Raw genomic sequence first — 19,036 nt, forward strand, 5'->3', positions numbered from 1 at the left:
TAAACTAGACGGTTTAATACAGAGTCTATGTGTTTCTGTATTTATGGAGAGTTAAATCATTTATACAATCAAAATCTAACTTTTTATGAACGATCAAAAAGATAAATTGCAACAAGCTTCAAGCTTGTGTGCTGCAGGACCCTCTTCATCTTCTCCGACCATCCTTGCACCACCAATCGCCCTGCCTCCGATGAATAGTCAGTAGTCAGTAAGCCGTGATGCATTCTTCCCCTTCCTTCTATTTATTCTTTTCTTTCTTCCCCTCCCTCCCTTTTCTTTCTGCTACGTTTTGAGTTGATTATGTTATGGGCCTCTCGGCCCATCCCAGTTCAACCTTGTGGGCTGCAGCAAGGCTTTGGAAGCTTTTGCCACATTTATTATTTTGTTTTTTTTTTTATTACTATGTTAGTTTTGAGAGAGAAAAAGGTATTTTATTCTAGAATAAAATTACAAATAACACCCACTTCTTACAACACTCCCACCATAAACAGAATTTTGTCCTCAAGAATTATAAGATAAGATTAATCTGATACAAGATCAATAGACAATCCAAGGTAAGAATCTTAGTCCACTTATTCAGCATTCCAGCAATATCAAATTAATTTTACCATGTTCTTGATAATTTAAAATTTTCAAATTATTATCTATTCAATTACCTATAAATAGAAGATTTATACTATGTACTAATGAATTAAGGAAAAAAAAAGGGTACACATAACATTTTAATCATAGTTTAAATATCATTCAATGTGTTATCTTTGCACTCGACGGTGTCATGCCTGCTCAAACTAGCTTACACAATACTTGATAGTCTAACTAAGCCTAATGATCTTAGGCATTTTGCCCCTAACACTAGGTTAAGCACGTAAAAGGGCACTGCTGAGATAAAATTTAAGTGCATGATAATACATGCAAGTGATAAGTGATTAATATTATCAATCATACGACATATACCTCATAGTTATCATACGTAATTAATATTTTCTATGCATAATTATAAAATAGGAAATAAGTATAATCATATAGACCAGTAAATAAACATATGCATATGCATATGCATCACAATAAATATGATATAACCCATAAAATAAAACATCACTTTAATATCTACATTGCTCCTAAACTACAGGAGTTTCACTTGTTTAACATGCATTCAGCTACATAAAGCACTAGTAAATTAGTTGGACCTTGAGCCCTAAGGTCTATCTCATACCGTGATAGTTATAAAAGTAATCACACATAAGAAGAAATATTTATCTAGAAATAACCATAATTAAGTCCCATTGATTTTTTACTTGTTGTCCAAGTAGCAATGATATTTGTATTAGGAGGCTAGGATACTGTTAGGAGTAATTAATGTAGGTACCTTTAAATTCACCACCAAGCAAACTATTATTGACTTATCACAATTATAATGAAGTGATTACAATTTCTTAATAATTAGTATTTAGTGCCTCAATCTAAAATACTCACAATGATACAAACGACTATAATGAAGTGATTACAATTTCTTAATTTTTGTTATTTTTTGTGTTTAGTTGGAAAAAGAATGATAAATGAAATGATGTATTAGGTAAAAATGGTGCTTAGTTGTGATAGGTGGAGTAAAAGCTAAAAATGGATCATATTGCCCTTTGTTTGGTTTAATATAAATAGATGTTTTATAATTTCATTCACTTTACAACTATCATGTTATTTACTGATGATTATTTCTGAAATTCTTGCCCTTTTTTTTAGGGGGAGACTAAATTTGATGTGATTCAGACTAAATCAAATCACCTCAAAATATATTGGGCTCAATGGACTGAGTCTAGTTATCTTATTTGCTTATTTAGTTTAGTTAGAGTTTTAGTAAGTTAGGATTTTATTTAATTAACTAAATTCAATTCTACATATTTTTGGAAAAATATTTGCAGAATATTTTATAGATATCAGAATAATATCAAACTAGTTAGATAAGATCGCCAACCTCCATATCTACAACTTTGGTATTCATGGATTCTCCAAATTCGAAATCTATCTACAGCGAAACGAATGATTAATGTGAGAAGATAAGAAAGATTAGTTTAGTTGGTTTGTTAGGGTTATAACTTAGTTGTTTGGGTTCCTAGGGTGAGCCTCTATAAATATATAGAGAAAACCCTAATTGAAGTAAAATCTAATAATTGAAAATAGTAGTGTCTTTATCTCCTATCTTGCTCTAGCTATTAGCGTCTTCTCCGACCCCCTTCTTTCCATTGCCCAAGTCTTTGGTTTACTTCCTCTAACTTTTAGTCCCCCCACTTCTACAACAATTTTCTTCCTTTCACTCCGATGAATTAATCTAGCATCTATCTAGCAATTGAAGGACTATTAAGCTAGGGTTTACCCGACCTTCGGCTTTTGTACAGCCAATATTTCAAGATCTAGCCATCCAAATCATATGATTTTGGATTCGTTGGAAAGCTCGAGGGTGACGACATATCCAAATTTCAGGAAGATCCAACAGTTAGATCATCCACAGCTTCCTTCGAAAGTCATATCCTCGAACTAATCCAAAACTGTTACAGATCGGATCAAGCCTATTGGTAACAAAATTCACCATAATTTACATAATATAGATATCACCATATCCATCACAAATAGCATCAAAGACTAACATCTCATATTCACTACAGACGTATTATAAAAGTTAAGTATATTATAGTCTTATACTATTACGATACTCAACATTAATTTAACTTTCAAAATGTGGCACAATATATTACTATAAAGCTGGCTAAAGTTTAGGCAAAGGGATTACCGAATAATCATTTCTCTTTTTTTTTCAACATGGTCCGAAAACAATTTGACAAGAAAAGAGTGAAAACAACTAAATATCTTAAAATGAACTCGATGTCTTAAATTAAAAGATGTTCTAAATTTATTTTTTTATATATATTTTAAAAATCACATTCTATACGTTACTTATTTTGTGATAACATCTGTCTTCAACAATTTTGTAATCCGATCCCTCTTTTTTCTCTATAATTCTCGTTTAAAACCCTAATGTTATTTTAACTAACTGATATCGACCAAAATTACTAAAATACCCTCATAATTATTTTTTCCTCTTTGCCCTTTCTCCGAAGAATACATGGATAATTTAAATATTTATAAATTATTTTATATATTATAACAAAATATTCTTTTAATAGTACCGTTTAAATTAACAGAGAGTGTTAAATGAGAATTATAAAGAAAAAATAAGAATCATGTTACAAAAACTTTAAAAACAAAGTGCGAATCACAAATTATAGATAAAATGTACGGTGCAATTTATAAAATTCTTTTTATTTTTTCCTACAAATAAGTCAAAAGTTTGTAATCCAATCAAACAAGGAGAGGGGGGGGGGGGCAAAGGGCAAAGAGATAGAATGCAATGTAGGACCCACCTGAAGAATCTAAAGGCAGAAGGAAATCTGGAGCATTAGCATTAGTGTGTTGGGAAAGCTAATCATGTGGGCTCTCTTACCACATGAGCCCCACCAAACTGGGGGGGGGTTGCTGTGTTAAAAACCCTTTGAATACTGCCTCAATTTTCAACTAAAAGAAAATAATAAAAAAATAATATACTGTTAGCTAATAATTATTTTATTAATCAAAATTATCTAACCAAATTACTAATTTATCCTTATATTTATCTTATTAACTTACTACTTTATATCAAATCAAATAATATTTTTATAAAAAATATAATATAATTTATAGAATAAAATTTTATTTTAAACCTAGAGCAGTGGTGGTCTTATATTAGATAACACTTTTTTTTTTATTAGAATATATAAATATATACTTTTTTATTGTTACAATCATAGTACTCTAATCTTACCGTTGCTATATATCATTGACATAGGAACAATTTAAAATTAAGAACTAAAAGAAATAATCTAAAATAGGGTTCCAATTAAAAACATAAACCCATGAGACAGGGGTTTTAGCTGGTTCTCCTTTAGGAATGTCTTCAAACTATAATTTATATATAAAAAAAAACACCACCATCATCATATTCTAAACACTCTAAATTCTATACGCAACACTACAATTAGATTAGATTTGTTTTATATATAGTATATGGTAATAGACCATGGTTTCATAGTAACAACCTATTTCCTTAGATCAACCCATTGCATTAATAAATATTGACCAAAAGAATATGCCACAATTCCAGAATGTGGACCCAATGCAATTCACACCCATATCAACAAAGTTCTTTCTTTCTTTCTTTTTTCAAATTAAACAGAGAGAGAGAGAGAGAGAGAGAGAGAGTAGTCTAATAACAAGTGATCAAAGAGAGACTTGGAAGTTATAGAATGTAGAGCTCTTCTAACATCCATGAACATCGCATCCTTTTGATGCCATGGCTTTCCATACCATTTCCATCATTATGTAGTAGTAGACAAGGAAAGGACAAAGAGAGAGGAAAGACTCTACCCCAAAAGAAAGAAACAAAAGAAACATATCAAAAGCAAAAGTGAAAAAATAAAGAAGGAAACAAACCAGGTTAAGAAAAAAAAAAGGACACTCATTTCTCACAGGACTCTTAGCTCAGGACTCGGCCATCTCCATTGCCTCCTTGCCCTCCTGCGGCGCCGGGGGCGGAGGCGGCGGCCCCGAGGGGAGGCCGCCGTTAGCTATCGTGCGGACCACCGGTGGAGGCGGTGGAGGAGGTGGGTCCAGCCACCCGTCGATGCAAGAGTGGCACTTCCGCTCGACCCACCCTTCCAAATCGTACTGCCCGTAGCCCCAAATCCTCCGGCCAAAGCAGAGCCTTCCCATGATCCCGGCCATGACCCCGAGCACCGCGATCACCGCCAGGACGGCGATCACCGGCCCAACCGACCCGCCCCCGCCGCTCGATCTGTACGCCTCGCGGTACACGGCTGCCGGAGGCGGCGGTGCCGCCGCCGCGGGCGGTGGCTCCAGAGGAAGCGACATTCCAGGGGAGGTGCCAACTACCAAGACGAGTGTGTGGGAACCGTTAAATAAATAAATAAAAAAAAACCGGATTTTTAACGGATTCGCGACGAGAATGCGGGCTCAAAAGGCCAAATGGGGATGTGGGTCGTCGAAAGGGGAGCGACGGAAAGGCTTCTGGATCTTGAGAAGAAGCGGGAATCTGAAGGTTTTGGAGATTTAAAGAAGAACTAAAGGGAGGAGAAGCCAAAGTGGATTCTTTGAAGTGGGTTTTGCAGCAGAGGGCTTGGATAATCTCCCATGGCTCAAAAAAATAAAAGTGGGGGAGAAGAAATAGAAAGGGATGAGTTTTTGCACAATTTGCTGCTACTCTCTGGAGTTATCTGCAAGCTTTGAGTGTTGAGAGAGAGAGAAAGAGAAAGAGAGAGAGGGAGGGTCTGGACTGTGCTGCAGTACTTGTTGGAATAGGGTCAATTTTTAGATGGATTGGATGGTCGAAACGTGGCACATCCAACGGCTACTGTGAGTTCTTAGTGGTAGTACCTAATCTTTTGATAATAAATTCGTCCTCTGTTAGAATACTTATTATCCTAATAAACTAATGACTAATCCCATTGGTATTATTTGAAAAAATATATATATATATATATATATATGTCAAAATAAGAAGGTTGGATTTGTAGTTTTTATTAACTTTAATCCAGTGGAGCGGATCTCATGCTGCCCTTACCGCAGGAATTGTACTACTACAAACTGCTACGAAGAGCCAAAGTTCAAGGCTAAACCAATTTGATATCTAATCATAGGCGGCCAAGTATTCTACTGCAGGAAATTCCTACAGTGAGGCTATGATACTTTATAATTTTCTCTCCTTTTATTTTCCTTTTTTTTGCATGAGAAGTGGCATTTTTAAACCGTGGGTATATATATAGACGTATAGTGTTAGCCACATTATTATAAATAAATAAATAAATAAAAGGAAAATGCAACAGTAATAATTAATGAATTAATTATTTATTTATCTACTAGGGTAGATCTGAAACTCTTCTATGTTGATTAAATATTCATATGACTAGGCAACAACTTGACCAATGTTATGTTCATGTGATGTACGAGGAATCCACTTGACCACTGTGATTTTCTTTTTCTTCTTATTTTATTCATTTAAGAGCCGGTAAATTAGAGACAAGACTAAATAAAAAGAGTCAATCGATACAAAAACACTTAGGCTTCAGAACATACAATGAGTTAGACAATTGAGTCAAACTTTTTTTTTTTTTTTTAACAAGCCGTACATGAGTTATTCATCGCACCAACAAATTATAATTTTCCTCTGCCTATGCTAGGGTTTGAACTCTCCAACCTCCTATCATGGAACGGTACCAATTAATCTGTAGCTACTATCTGTGCTATAGATAGTTGGTGACTATTGTGAACTTTAAATGTATGTTTAATTTGAATAAGAATTCTTTAAATTTTAAAAGTGTAAATAAGCCGAGCTCAAGCTAGTACCAAATAAGCTCAAATACTAAGGATTTAAAAACTACTTTTTAAAATTATATATATAATATTTGAGTTAATTTGAGACAAGTTTGAGATTGGCTCCAGAGCCGGTTTGACACCCCTAATTAATTTTAGAAAAAACAAAACCAAGAATTGGGACACCAAATTCCCAATTGGGAGAGTGTATGGATGCCAATGAAGGGGCATTTAAAGTGGGGTTGAGTGTTAAAAGTAGGGATGCCCTACCACATTACTCACTCACTCTGAACAAGTACAGAAGCTTACTTGTGTGATTTGATAGGGAATAATAATACCCTCTTCTCACCACATAGAAAACTCACCACCATGTCAGATGAATCCATCCCCCAGTATGAATCATATTATGCAATGGAAAATAGTACAAAAGCATCAGTCATCAAATACTATGGCCATAGTACTCAATGACACAAGCGCTCCTATTTTTCACAGATAAGTTGATGAACTAAAAACTGGGTCTAGGTTTTATTATTATGATGATTTATGATGATGCTTGTCATCGATCCTTCTCTTCTATGGAGGATGTGAATTGATTTAACTCGGTCAATGATGCACAACTATGATCTCACTCAAAGATTAAACACTGAGAGAATGGTTTTTAGGATGGGCATCAAATATTGGATCCTAATTATTCAGGCTAAAACCTAAAATTGAATGAATCTATGGTAGTGTTTTGAGATAGATTTTGGCGTCTTTGGAAGGCCAAAAGGACGACAAGAAAAGATGCGTTTGTCATCAAATCATGCTTCAACTCTTTTCTCTGTTGATTAAGACGTCTGTGCTTCCTTCTTTGACTCACTTTTAGGAAGTCTTGGGTTTTTTTTTTCATGGTACCCTAATTTCTTCATTGTTGTTTCATTTCCTATAAGTAATTGGATTAGATTTTGCCAAATTTACTATTGTTTAATCTCAAAAATCATTAGAGGAGTGAGATAGAAGTATTATAAAGTCAAAGGTTACATGTTTAACAAATATATATATAGAGAAAGCATTAATAAAGTTTTAGTATAAGAAGAAGTTCATCATCATATGTTTCCATTATCATGGAGTCTTATTGAACTAATGCATTCTTAACGAATTGACAAGAATTTATGAATTCTCTAACAAATTCAAAACAAAAAAAAAATACCCATCTATTCTTTTTAATGATCCATTAGCTCCTCAAGGCCCAACATGAGCCCAGTACTGTAAAGAAGGTGATATGCTGATATGTATTATATATATAATATGGAATAAGGAGTTAAAATGAAATGGAAAACGATTAAGGATTAAGCTACTCTAATCATGAGTTTATAGGATAATCATATGTTAGACAAAAGATATTAATCATATACTATCGAACAATTAGGCTAAACCTTTCAAAAAATAGGCCACAGAGGTATGCATTTAAATAGAAGTCTATCATATATCAACCCCATTGATAGAGAAACGAAACCATAGATCACTTAAAAGAAAGAAGGTAAGACAAGTCAACTCACTCAAATAGAGCATAAGTAAATAGATGAATAAAGAACTCCATCAACTGCAGCTCTAGAGCCAAAACTATATCTCAAACCTTTGCAAGAAATAAGAAAGATCTTATTCATATATATAGTTTGCTTGATTAATTACCTCCACATATGATCACCAACACAATAAAGTTTATCTACAACTTAAGTTTGCCCTTCACAAAGCAGCTCCAATACACGACAAGATGCGCATGCTTCTCGATCTCACGTCCTTGGGCAAGCGGTCTCGCCTCTGGTAGTCATCCTCCGGCGAGAAGGCCTCGTCGGAGAAGTCCTGCAGCGTGTGGCGGCGGCGGTGGGCCTTGCGGTCCTCGCGGAAGCTTCCAAATCTGGGAGGGGGAAGAGGATCAGAAGGGAGGAACTTCTGGTTCTGGTCATGGAAGTTGTACGTGGTATTAAACCTTTGGGCGGCGCCGTAGGACAAGCACTTGTAGTACGTCCTACTTCTTCTTCTCTTGATTGCTCTGTAGATGAATGGGATGAGACCTTCCATTAGCAACTCGTGTTTGGTTTGAAATGGAAGGAGGTTTTAGATACGGAGTTCACTTATATAGGATTAGGAGAGAGAGAGAGGAGAGAGAGAGAGAGGAGGAGGAAAGAGAGAGGAAGAAAGAGTGGGTTTATTGACTTATCCTTTTGGCCGATGATCCTCTACAGGTTTGGGTGCATGAGGTTAATAAGATCAGTGTATTTGGCGGCGGATGATTGGATTTTGAATGAGGAATTTGACCAAATTAACAGTTGGGGTTGCACCTTGGATATTGATAGTGGATAGGGGTAAAACAGTATATTTCTTTAAAAAAAGAGGTTAGCTGTGAGTGCACGACTCGTGATTAGGAATAGATATTGAAGCAGTGATTGTTTTCCTTAGTTTGGTTTGCATTTATTTGTAGATTAAAGGAAAGCTCCTAAGAATTGGAATATAAATTAGTTATGGAGGTTATATATATATATATACATACTTATAGCTGGTCTTCTCATAGATATGCTTCCAATTTGCTAGTATAAGTTTTCGGTAGAAGTAGTAGGTACTTTTCTCTATAACTTAGTAAGTTACGTGATCGCCTTCAATGCCAAATAATTATTGTGAAAAAAATTATTTAATAGTTTAGTGGCGTAGTCAATGATTCGACTCAATTAATGCCTATAGTGCGGCTAGTTTGGAGAAGCAGTTTGACAACTCAACGGTTTGGAGCAGGTTTCAATTATGTTTAGTTCGAAGCAATTGTTCGACGACACACATGACTTATAATGTAGACTAGACAACTTACTATATTTACTAAAATTTAGTAGAACGTAAATATCTCTGTATCTAGGGAGGCCTGATTAACTCTTTATCTAGCTTATATCTAGACTTCAGGCTCATAAATGATCAAAAGAAGAAAAAAAATACATATAATAATAAGAGAGAATAAGAGAGGCCAAGAATCTTATTGACCATTAGTTGTTTTCCGGGGCAGAATTTATTTGGGGGATGAAACCCTGTTTAAAAAGTGAAGTATTTAATGATAATTAATTAATTAATTGTATGTTAACACAAAAGGATCATAATTGACAAATAACTATATATTTTATTTATAGAAGAATTGGTCAAAGTATTATTATGATTAAGATAAGACGAAGACCAGCACGATCCAGGCCGCCGCCGATTAATTGCAGCTCCTGTCGTAGGAATTTTCTGCATTCGAGTACTTATCAGCCATTAGAAGTACGTGATTACTGGAAATTCCTGCAGTGAGAGCTGCAGGAGATCTTCTCCCCCCTTGACCAAACTCAAATTTGTATACAGAAGAGTGTTTTCTGGACTAATCTGGGAATCTAAATTTAATTTAGAGACATTTATAAATTACACCACGCATTTTGTGTTTATTATTGTTTACACTTTTGACTTTTAGACCACTTAAAAATATCCCAAGTTTTAAAAACTATTAAAAACTCGACAAGACGGTGTAACATAATAAAACACAAATGGAGGGTGTGATTGATAAATAATACGTTAAAAAAAAAAAGTCTTTTAGTACCTGCTCAAAATTATTTAATGAATTAAGTCCAAACTTGAAAAGCTACTAACAACACTTCACACATTAAATTGACATTTAAAAGAGAATGGATGCTGGGTTGCTTCTAGACAAAAGAAAATACTAGGAGTTTCTTGCACGAAAAAGCCAACAGATTAATTATGATTAAAACGAAATTAAGAATAAGAAAAGACTATTTTAACCTTATATAATGTGCAATGTTTTGAAAGACGGCTGTGATCTGCTGGCGGTCACCTTCTCGGGCGCCAAGACAGGTGTCAAGGCAATTTACACGATGTATAATATATATTATATTAAATAATAATAATAATTCTTCTAGTAGAATAATTAATAAACCAAACTATTAATTCATAAATACTAACCACGTATTAAAAACAAATAGTGATCTCTCTCAATTTCTTAGTAGAATAGTAATTAGCAAACACAAATTACTAAAACAAAGCCCTAAAACCGTCAAGACCGGGGGCAGCCTTCTTTGTTTCATAAGCGGCTAGTATGTCGGTCTGTCTTGGCAACCGCCCCTGACTGCCTTTTCAGAGCAATTTATCTAAATAGTTCAAATATCATAATTAAGGGCAGAAAACCAATTGGATAGAGGTGAAACCATCTACCTATCTATATTTTCTTTGGATTTGAATAGTGAATAGATAACTAACTTAAATACTATATATTTGTATTTATTTTTTGAATGTATAATTGTATTGAAATCTACCAATAATTAATAAATATATGTGAAAATTAAATTAAAGATTCACATAAAAGTATTAAATTTTTTTATATTACTATTTTATAATATTTTAAACTAAATAATTTATAGATATTAAATTCGAATCTGCATAGATTATCTAGATATGAACCCTAAGTCTCAACCCGTAACGAAAATAAATTAGGTTCCTCTAATCATAGTACATGAATTATGCACTGAACTGAATCAATAAAATATTTTAGTTATTTATATATATTTATTAATTTCAACGACCATCTATTGTGAATAATCTTTGAATATATTTTAAATATTTTTTTAAAGAAAAATAACATATAATTTAGGAGTTATTTAGAGGTAGGTAGTACCATCAGCATCAAGTGCTGAGCCGTGTTTGGTTGATCAAAGGACTAATTTAATACTTTCCATTTAATTATTAGAGGTTGCAAGAGGAGTTAACACGGCAATTAAGACAACTAATTAAAGTAATTAACATCATCAATGAAGTCCATGAGTCATGAATCATGACGAGAGCTTCCCAAAGTCAAGAAAAAGATGGGTATCATTTTGGCACTTATCCACTAGATTGGACCTTCGAGGAAACGATATCAACGTTGACTGATTTGACCACGTGATGCAGCATTTGATGGAGTTTGCTTTTCAAATTTGAATCATTCGTCGTCATATGTATGTGGAAAGTAGAAAGAGAGAGAGAGAGATGAAGTTTTAAGAGTTTAGTCTAAATCTTTGGGCTGACCGGCGTTCACTTATTATTTAATAATTTACATTTTTCACTGTGCCCCGATGGGTCTATTTTGGCCGGGAAAAAGAGTCGTCGAACGTTTTGACCCTTTGTTGAGAAGCGCTCTGAGTATAAGTCTTTTGCAACTATTTATTCTTTGCAAGACAGCTTCGATTGGCGAAGAGAGAGATTTGTTATATATTGATACTCTAGGTTAATTATTAGTCTGTCTGTTTTTCAACCGAGAGTGGGACTTGTTACAGGATTTTATTCTATCTCCCTTTCTTATTTGTGTATTATGTTGTAACCACTGTTTGAAACTTAAAAGAATCATCTGTGTGTGGATATTTTTCAAAAAGAGAGAAAATATAGGTATGCTCATTTACTATGTAATTACATAAAAGAGGTTATATTAGTATAAATTATTATGATGTTTTTTTTATATAAATATAAAATTAAAATGATATTTTAACAAATAACTAAAATATTTTTCTATAATTAATGGATGATGAGTGTAATTAAAATGATAGTTGATTAGAGTAACATCCTTTTAAGGGGGTAAAATAATAGCTGGTAGCCGATAAATATAAAAAGATTAAATGAAAGAGAAAAGGAGAAAGGAGTAAGTGCTAATAAACTAGTATTGAGATAAATCGTTGTTTACTTGCTATATTAATATAAGCAGGTTTATATTAATTTAATTTCTCTTTCTTCTACAAGTGAACGAGGCCTTAGATCCCGATGGTGTTAATTAAGAATATCAAATGATTATCTTACTACTAATTATCATCTCTTTCTTAAACAAAAACATAAATTTGATTATTTGCATGATTTTTTAAAGTAATGAAAGAGACATTCATACATAGTTAAAGAGGTCAATATGCAGTCAAAAATAAATGAAGATGTCTATATAAAGATGGACAACATTTATGACTTTAGATGCAATTATCGGTTTATTTTTCTAACCCAAAGATATTGAATGAGATAAGAAGATTTGAGGGTGACCTATAATTAAATTAGAAACACTAATGAGATAAAGTAGATTTGCTTGCTTTTGGATTCATTTGGCATGAATCACCTTCCAACAACAAAAAGGGGCAAATGGTTTTAGGCTACTGTCCTTGGTTTCTTACAAGATCTTACATGGGGGAGTTACTGCTTGATCTAGTTGACCAATACACATCTCAGTTTATATATATCTTTGTTTGGGAAGATAACTCCACAAAGAACCTTCTCTTCTTTCTTTATTTTAAGCCATCCTCTTTTGAAATTCTTTGTTCTCATATGGCCATCTACATGTTAGTCTTATTGAGCATAACATACTTTGATATATTTTCTTCTGCAATTCTTTCTCATTCCTTGGTATATTTGATTTACAGACAACAACAAAAAAATTCTGTCCTAGAGTAGTGCAAGGTCTTTTGTTGTTTTCTTATTATATATATCATCTAATGGGTAAGATATCTCATGAGTAATATATATATAAAAAAATGGTGATAACTATTTAAACTAAATAATCAGTTAAATGACACTTGCCTTATATTCTATTTCTTGACTAGGATGTCTCATTAGAAGAAGAAAAAAAAAAAACTATACTTTGTTCCTAACAAACATTATTTAGAATATTATAAGTGAGGACATGCAAAGAGAAAGAAAATCCTAATCTTAGAAGCTTTGAAATGTGAGGAGGAGGAGTTAGAAGCTATATGAACTCTTCTTATTAATTATCTATTATGTATTTTATTTAATTTTTGGGCAATAAACAAAGCTTCCAGTATTCTTTAAACAAGGATGGCAGATAGATGGCAGATGAACCCTGCCTACCTACCCAAATGGAAGTGGAGGACAATAACATTGTCATAGTGATAGTGTGGAGGGTTCCACCCCCTCCCCCATGAAGCAGAAAAGATTCCTTTGGTCTTCATGAACAACATGACAAATCTCCAGCTAGCTTGCAGTCATGCATGCAGTCAAGATCTTCCTCCCTTCCAAATCTGAGAGCTTTTAGTGATCTCTACATTCCATTCAAAGCTGGCATGCAAGCTCAAGAAAAGTACTCTTTGTTTTTTGTTTTAGTTTTACCTAGGAGCCAAATGTTCTTCATCCTTTCTGGATAATGTGGACTTTGTTAATCTTTTGGATTGAATTCTGTGACACCTTTGGTATGATATCTGATGTTTTTCTTCTTCTTTTTTCCATGCAAAACATGATCAGGATCAAACAAATGGAAAGGAAAGTAAGACAATGATTAGAGAAGGAAAAAAAAAAAAACTAAGAAGTGAAACAAAATAATTAGTTCAATGCCAAGTGAGCTCTACCTGTTGTTCTCCCTTTTGTTTTTTTTTACTTACATACAATGATAAATGCAGGCAGGAATTCTCTGTAAGCCAGAAAAAAGAAGGGGAAAAGGGCAATAAGAACTAAATTGTATGATGAAGAAAGGCAGCTTCAGAAATATTGTCAGATAAAATTGATTATGCCAGTAACCCCCAAAAAGTTGAAATAAATGTTGCAGCCCAATGGCCCCAATAAAAAGGACTGTACCATGCCTGGTCCAAGATATAAACAATTACAGAGTTTGCACAAAGCCTTTATGGGGCTCATCGAGCCTTTATGAGCATACCTTATATGTAAAAGAGAAGAGGGGAAATTTTTCAATATTTGCATAGTTTGATAAAATGTGAGTGACAAGTACCTAAATGCACATTCTCCTTTCTACCTCTTCCATAAGCTAGAACACTGAGTATATACATCAATATAGAGACCACCAATGTTGTATCAACTAATCTAATAATAAGGTGGAATTGCATACTACAATATTTTTCTTTGTAATTCAATTACATGAAATTAGATGATGTCAACACAAACACAGATGGATCGGATCGGATCCATACTTACATGAATTTCACAATCTACTTAACCCTTGAAGAATTCTCTCCAAAAAATCAAATAATTTTACGATTAACTCTCAAAAATAAAAGGAAAAGGTAATCAAGATTTTACAATGACCTCTCCAAACTTTTTCAGCTTCTGTACTGTAGTTCTTCCTTTTCAGTTTTGTTACAAGTTATACTACAATTTCAAAGGTGCTGCATACTTCGCACTGGATGTAAAGTGCAGTCAATCCAAATTTAGTATGCATTGAGAACTTTGGTGTTGCTTTGCATCCTCTGTCTAAATGTTCCAAGTGTACTTCAGCTAATCGATCTCGCAAGAAGTCCAGGTTAACCTGAAGGAACGAGATAAAAGATATGGGAAGAATCTTATATAAAAACCAATCTTCTAAAATAATTACTTTACAAATCCAATGTTCCTTAGAAGTCTTATTTTCTAAAAGAAATGCATGAGTGGGTAATGTCCAACCTTATCATCTCCAAGGTCAAGGTGCAGGCTACAACAACTACAATGTATGAGATGATGGGTCTCTCTAAGCTCTCCTTGTTTGCAGACTGGACACCATATTCTGTCATTCTGGACAGCCTAAAATGAATATTTTCCCAAACAGCAGCCAACAAGCAACGAAGAGTTGATAGATTCAAATAAAACAGGAAAACTAACTGCATGGATGCCTTGGAATAATGCAGCAAAATCAACAGGGAGCCATGATAAAACATTTGACAGGAACAGGGAAAAGATATGTGTTCCAATATAAAAGCAATGCAGATTCTAACAATTAAAACCTGCCATGTGAAGCCATAGCCACTAATACGGAGTAGTGCTGTACCCTTTGCATGCTGTCAGGGCATTTATGTGGATAGTATTAAAATATGCTGTGAGCTTTCTAAACTATAACGTACATCTCCTACTCTAAATATGACTACATGTAGGCATCTATGTATTATTGTGTTATATATTTATATTTAACCAAACACACACCAGCAGATTTTCTTTCCATGTATTGCACATAGGCAAAGATGGAATGAATACATTTCCTAAGTGTTGTACCACTAATAAATAGTTAAGTAATACCAATCGACGAAATTCTGGAGTAAGCCACATAAAGTACATCCCAAGTAGTGGTATACTAAAAGAGTACATTGTTGCACCCTTTGTATGCGTGCAACATGTGCATGTAATGATCTTCTAACTAGCTATTGTTCCAAACTGTTTCAGTGATTAACATGTCTAATATCTTACTCTGATTAAATGCTTACTTTAATGAGGGCTACTCTGGCAGAACAATAGTTAAGGTGCAATGTTAAGTCATTTAGCACATTAACAGTCCAGCCCCAACGACTGCACATTCTTTGAAGAGGAAATCTGAAGTTCAGAAATCCCAACTTAGAAATGTATGTGCATATCTTGACAGTGTTACTCATACAGCAACAGTGTTGCAAACTTCATGTAACTTGATAGTGCTACTCAATAAATAAATGGACAACAACAATGTATAAATTGTAAATCGAATTAAAAACACCAACCTGTGCTGATGAATGTGAGAAGAAATAACAATATGAGCCTCTCCATTTGCATGGAACTATTTCTAAGTAGATGAGCAAATGGACAACAACTATGTATAGATTATAAATCAAATTAAAAACACTGGCATGTGCTCATTAAGCATACCTGTTTATCATTTAGTTGCATGTGTTCAAAAGCTGCCCTAGCTAAGTATGCATCTTCTTCTTCGAAGACCTCTAGCTCTGTAATGATTAGTCAACCATTTATGACAATATTAAGGACTAATTATTATATAAATAAAGCTCAATGAGAAGCTAAGTACATACTAATTACTGGAATAATCAAATAAGATGCTTTGAAGAGAATATAAAAATCTAGGTCTCATCAGAAAACCAGTTTCAGGTACTTTACATGTTATAGACAGGTAAAAACTTACTTATAGAAGTACTAATTAATACTAGATAACCTATATTATTCTTATCAAATCATCCTGAGAAGTAGGAAACAGTACCAAATTCCAATGATGGGGAGTACCACAAATTTAAATATATCTATGTTTCATGTCCATAATGAAAATATACAACATCAAAATAGTTCAGAAAGAACATATAGCTGTCAATTTTCACTCTAATTCTGTTATTGATAAAAAACAACAAAACTTCACCTATGTCCTTCAACAACTCCAGTGACTAGTATTATTACTTCACCAAGATAAGAAATGTTTGCTTGTTTTTCTATAAACAATAGTTTAACATAGAAGCACCCTGGAAGAAAGCAGCATCTACTTAAGATGAATGTAAAAGAGTGTAACAAAAAATCCAAAATAGAAGGAAAAGCATGGTCAATAAATAGTTCAAGATCAAGGTAAGTGTAATGTTCAAGAAGAATCAAGATGGTCTCTGCCATGAGAATTGAAAGAAAACATAATTTTGTGAAGCCTAATAGATTATTTGGTGTATTGAGTATGACAAGTACTTGACTCAGTAGTCAGAAAAAATATACATACACAAGCGTTTGTATCACTAGTTAAATATATTTCTTGAACCTGCTATGTAAGTGAACATTCTGCAATCCAACTTTCAGATTTCTATGATAAAGCAAAATGTGCAGAACGCTACCCCATCTAAACCTAAATTGTCAAGCAAGTAAAAGAAACTAGTAATTACCTCTCCTGATCATTTCTTCTCTAAGATCTTCATAAAGAAGTCTTTCCATCTCTAGCAATAACTCTTCACTTTCAGTTGACTTAGCTGTGAATGGGCCATCATATTGCCATATGAGATCGAGTTCTGTGCTCTGGCTGTCATTCATAGATGACTGCTTGATTTTCTGCAGCTCATCAGAAACAATATCCCTGAATGCAGAATCCACAATTTCCTGTTAAATTGGCAGTGAACGTGTAATCAGAAACGAAAGAATTATAAACAAAGTTCAAGATTTTAAATATTACTACGTAGATGAGATTAGACTGAACTGATTATAGATATATATATATATATCATTTGCCATTGTATGCAGAAACTGAAATCATCTTCCTCAAGTTGCATAAGAAAACCTCCTATATTTTTCTATGGTGTGGTGGGTGTGCCTGATAATAACTTTATACCTACGTACCATAACAAGCAATCAATCAAAGTTATTTATCACTGCAATTGATTATCAAGACATAATGCAAAGCACTGGTGCATTCCACTTCAATGGCATACAGTTCAATACCATCTAATGCATCTTATTCCAGCGAAACATCAAAATGAGTCAAGACGTGAAATACATAATCACTGGTAAAACCATAAGCTGCCGTTCTTACTATTCCTTTTTGTCTATCTGAACTGACTATTAAAAGTTTTGATTTCCATAAGGCTGGACCTCAATAAGGCATCCATATTCTAATAAAGCCTCTGACATCTCCAATATCCTAGATATTACAGACAGTTAACTTTTGCCAGATCAGTAGAGATTTCCCCATTTTCCTATATATGCTGATACCTGGGCTCCCTACCATGCTTAGATTGTCAATTTGGCACTTTTGCCTTAACAAACTCACACAGCTATCCGGTAAATATTAGATCATAGGATTATTGTGCATTCTTGCTGCAGTTTTACAAAAAATTGAACTTATTCGCCATAGGCTACCTGCAAGTCCATCTTCATGAGACAATTACAGAACGATAGCAACAAAGCTGCTCTCTAGTTACCTAGAGAGCGAGACCTAAAAGAGAAAAAGGTACGGTAAAGTGCAGACCTTCTCATTTGGAGTTTGGTGTCCATTTGTCCTAATTTTCCATAGCAATTGGGCTCTCTCCTTTTTGACTCTTCTTAAGCAATTCTGGCTAAGCTGCACAGAACAAGATGGAATTTTTAAACATACATGCCATAGACGAAGACGCAGTATTCAAATACTAGCTAATCCAATTTAACCAACTACAAAGAACATGTATAAAGAAGGAAAAAAAACACATACAATGCTTCAACAAAAGAAAAATAAACTCTTGACACCGAACCGATCCACTCTTGATCGAACGAAGACTACCCAAGTACTCAACGATTCAAATCGGTAAGAAACCACAACAACCTATACCTTCTCCTTCCAATTGGGATGTTTGGCTTTGAGAGATGCTCTTCTCGGTCGATTCCCGTCCATTCAACCTCGCGATTTGAGCGTTTTTTATGGTCTAACTCTTCTCGACTCGCTTGTTTCTTTCTCTTTCCCGCGCCTTCGTAGTCGTCGACGGAAAGAGGAGGAATGGAAAAATTGGAGCCTTTCTACTCGAAAGAGGGTTAACAGAGCGGAAGAGGAGGCGGCGAACCGTCGGTACGATTACCTCAAGGCTCAAGCCCGTGTTTAATGGACTTTTAAGGCGAAACGAGGCGATCGGCTTATCCTAACATGTGAAGCCGGCGCCGCGTTGCTCAAGTTGCAGAAAGATTAGAAGTCGGCACTTGCTTCCTCTTGGCTTCTGTAAGTGAGAGTTGTTACGCCGATTACAAAGATTACTACAAGTTTTTTATTCTCTTCTCTCTTTAGTTTCTCTTATTTAGAAAATTGCCATCTTGTTCTATGAGAAAGGAGGAAGAGAGGAACCCTTTTCTACCAATTTATTTTATTATATAAAAAAAAGCATAAGAAATTGAATGTGTGCAAGATTTATTAATAAAGAACCAACCAACT

At 34.1% G+C, this 19,036-nt stretch overlaps 2 protein-coding genes across 4 annotated transcripts; both read right to left on the minus strand.

The window, feature by feature from the left end:
• Nucleotides 1-4,283: 4,283 nt before the first annotated feature.
• LOC140768036 (uncharacterized) lies at nucleotides 4,284-7,574 on the minus strand. The gene has a single exon (XM_073108120.1). It carries the CDS (start codon nucleotides 4,954-4,956, stop codon nucleotides 4,567-4,569), a length of 390 nt encoding a protein of 129 aa, XP_072964221.1. The 5' UTR covers nucleotides 4,957-7,574; the 3' UTR covers nucleotides 4,284-4,566.
• Nucleotides 7,575-13,224: 5,650 nt separating this feature from the next.
• LOC140767946 (uncharacterized) lies at nucleotides 13,225-18,698 on the minus strand. Of its 3 annotated transcripts, XR_012105655.1 has the most exons (7): nucleotides 18,446-18,698; nucleotides 18,110-18,202; nucleotides 17,034-17,244; nucleotides 16,033-16,109; nucleotides 14,830-14,937; nucleotides 13,785-14,695; nucleotides 13,225-13,654 (listed from the first exon to the last, which is right to left on the minus strand). XR_012105655.1 is itself a non-coding variant. In XM_073108002.1 (6 exons), the coding sequence occupies exons 1-6, from the start codon at nucleotides 18,506-18,508 to the stop codon at nucleotides 14,534-14,536; spliced, it is 714 nt and encodes a 237-aa protein (XP_072964103.1). In that variant the 5' UTR covers nucleotides 18,509-18,698; the 3' UTR covers nucleotides 13,225-14,533. The 3 variants fall into 3 exon arrangements, 2 of the variants coding, with proteins under 2 accessions (XP_072964103.1, XP_072964104.1); XM_073108002.1 differs by having other exon boundaries at nucleotides 13,225-14,695; XM_073108003.1 differs by lacking the exon at nucleotides 14,830-14,937 and having other exon boundaries at nucleotides 13,225-14,695.
• Between the last annotated feature and the right edge of the window lie 338 nt (nucleotides 18,699-19,036).

The sequence above is a fragment of the Typha angustifolia genome, chromosome 10 (assembly GCF_048772165.1).
Source record: "Typha angustifolia cultivar Huaian chromosome 10, ASM4877216v1, whole genome shotgun sequence".
In the NCBI taxonomy this organism is placed as follows: domain Eukaryota; kingdom Viridiplantae; phylum Streptophyta; class Magnoliopsida; order Poales; family Typhaceae; genus Typha; species Typha angustifolia.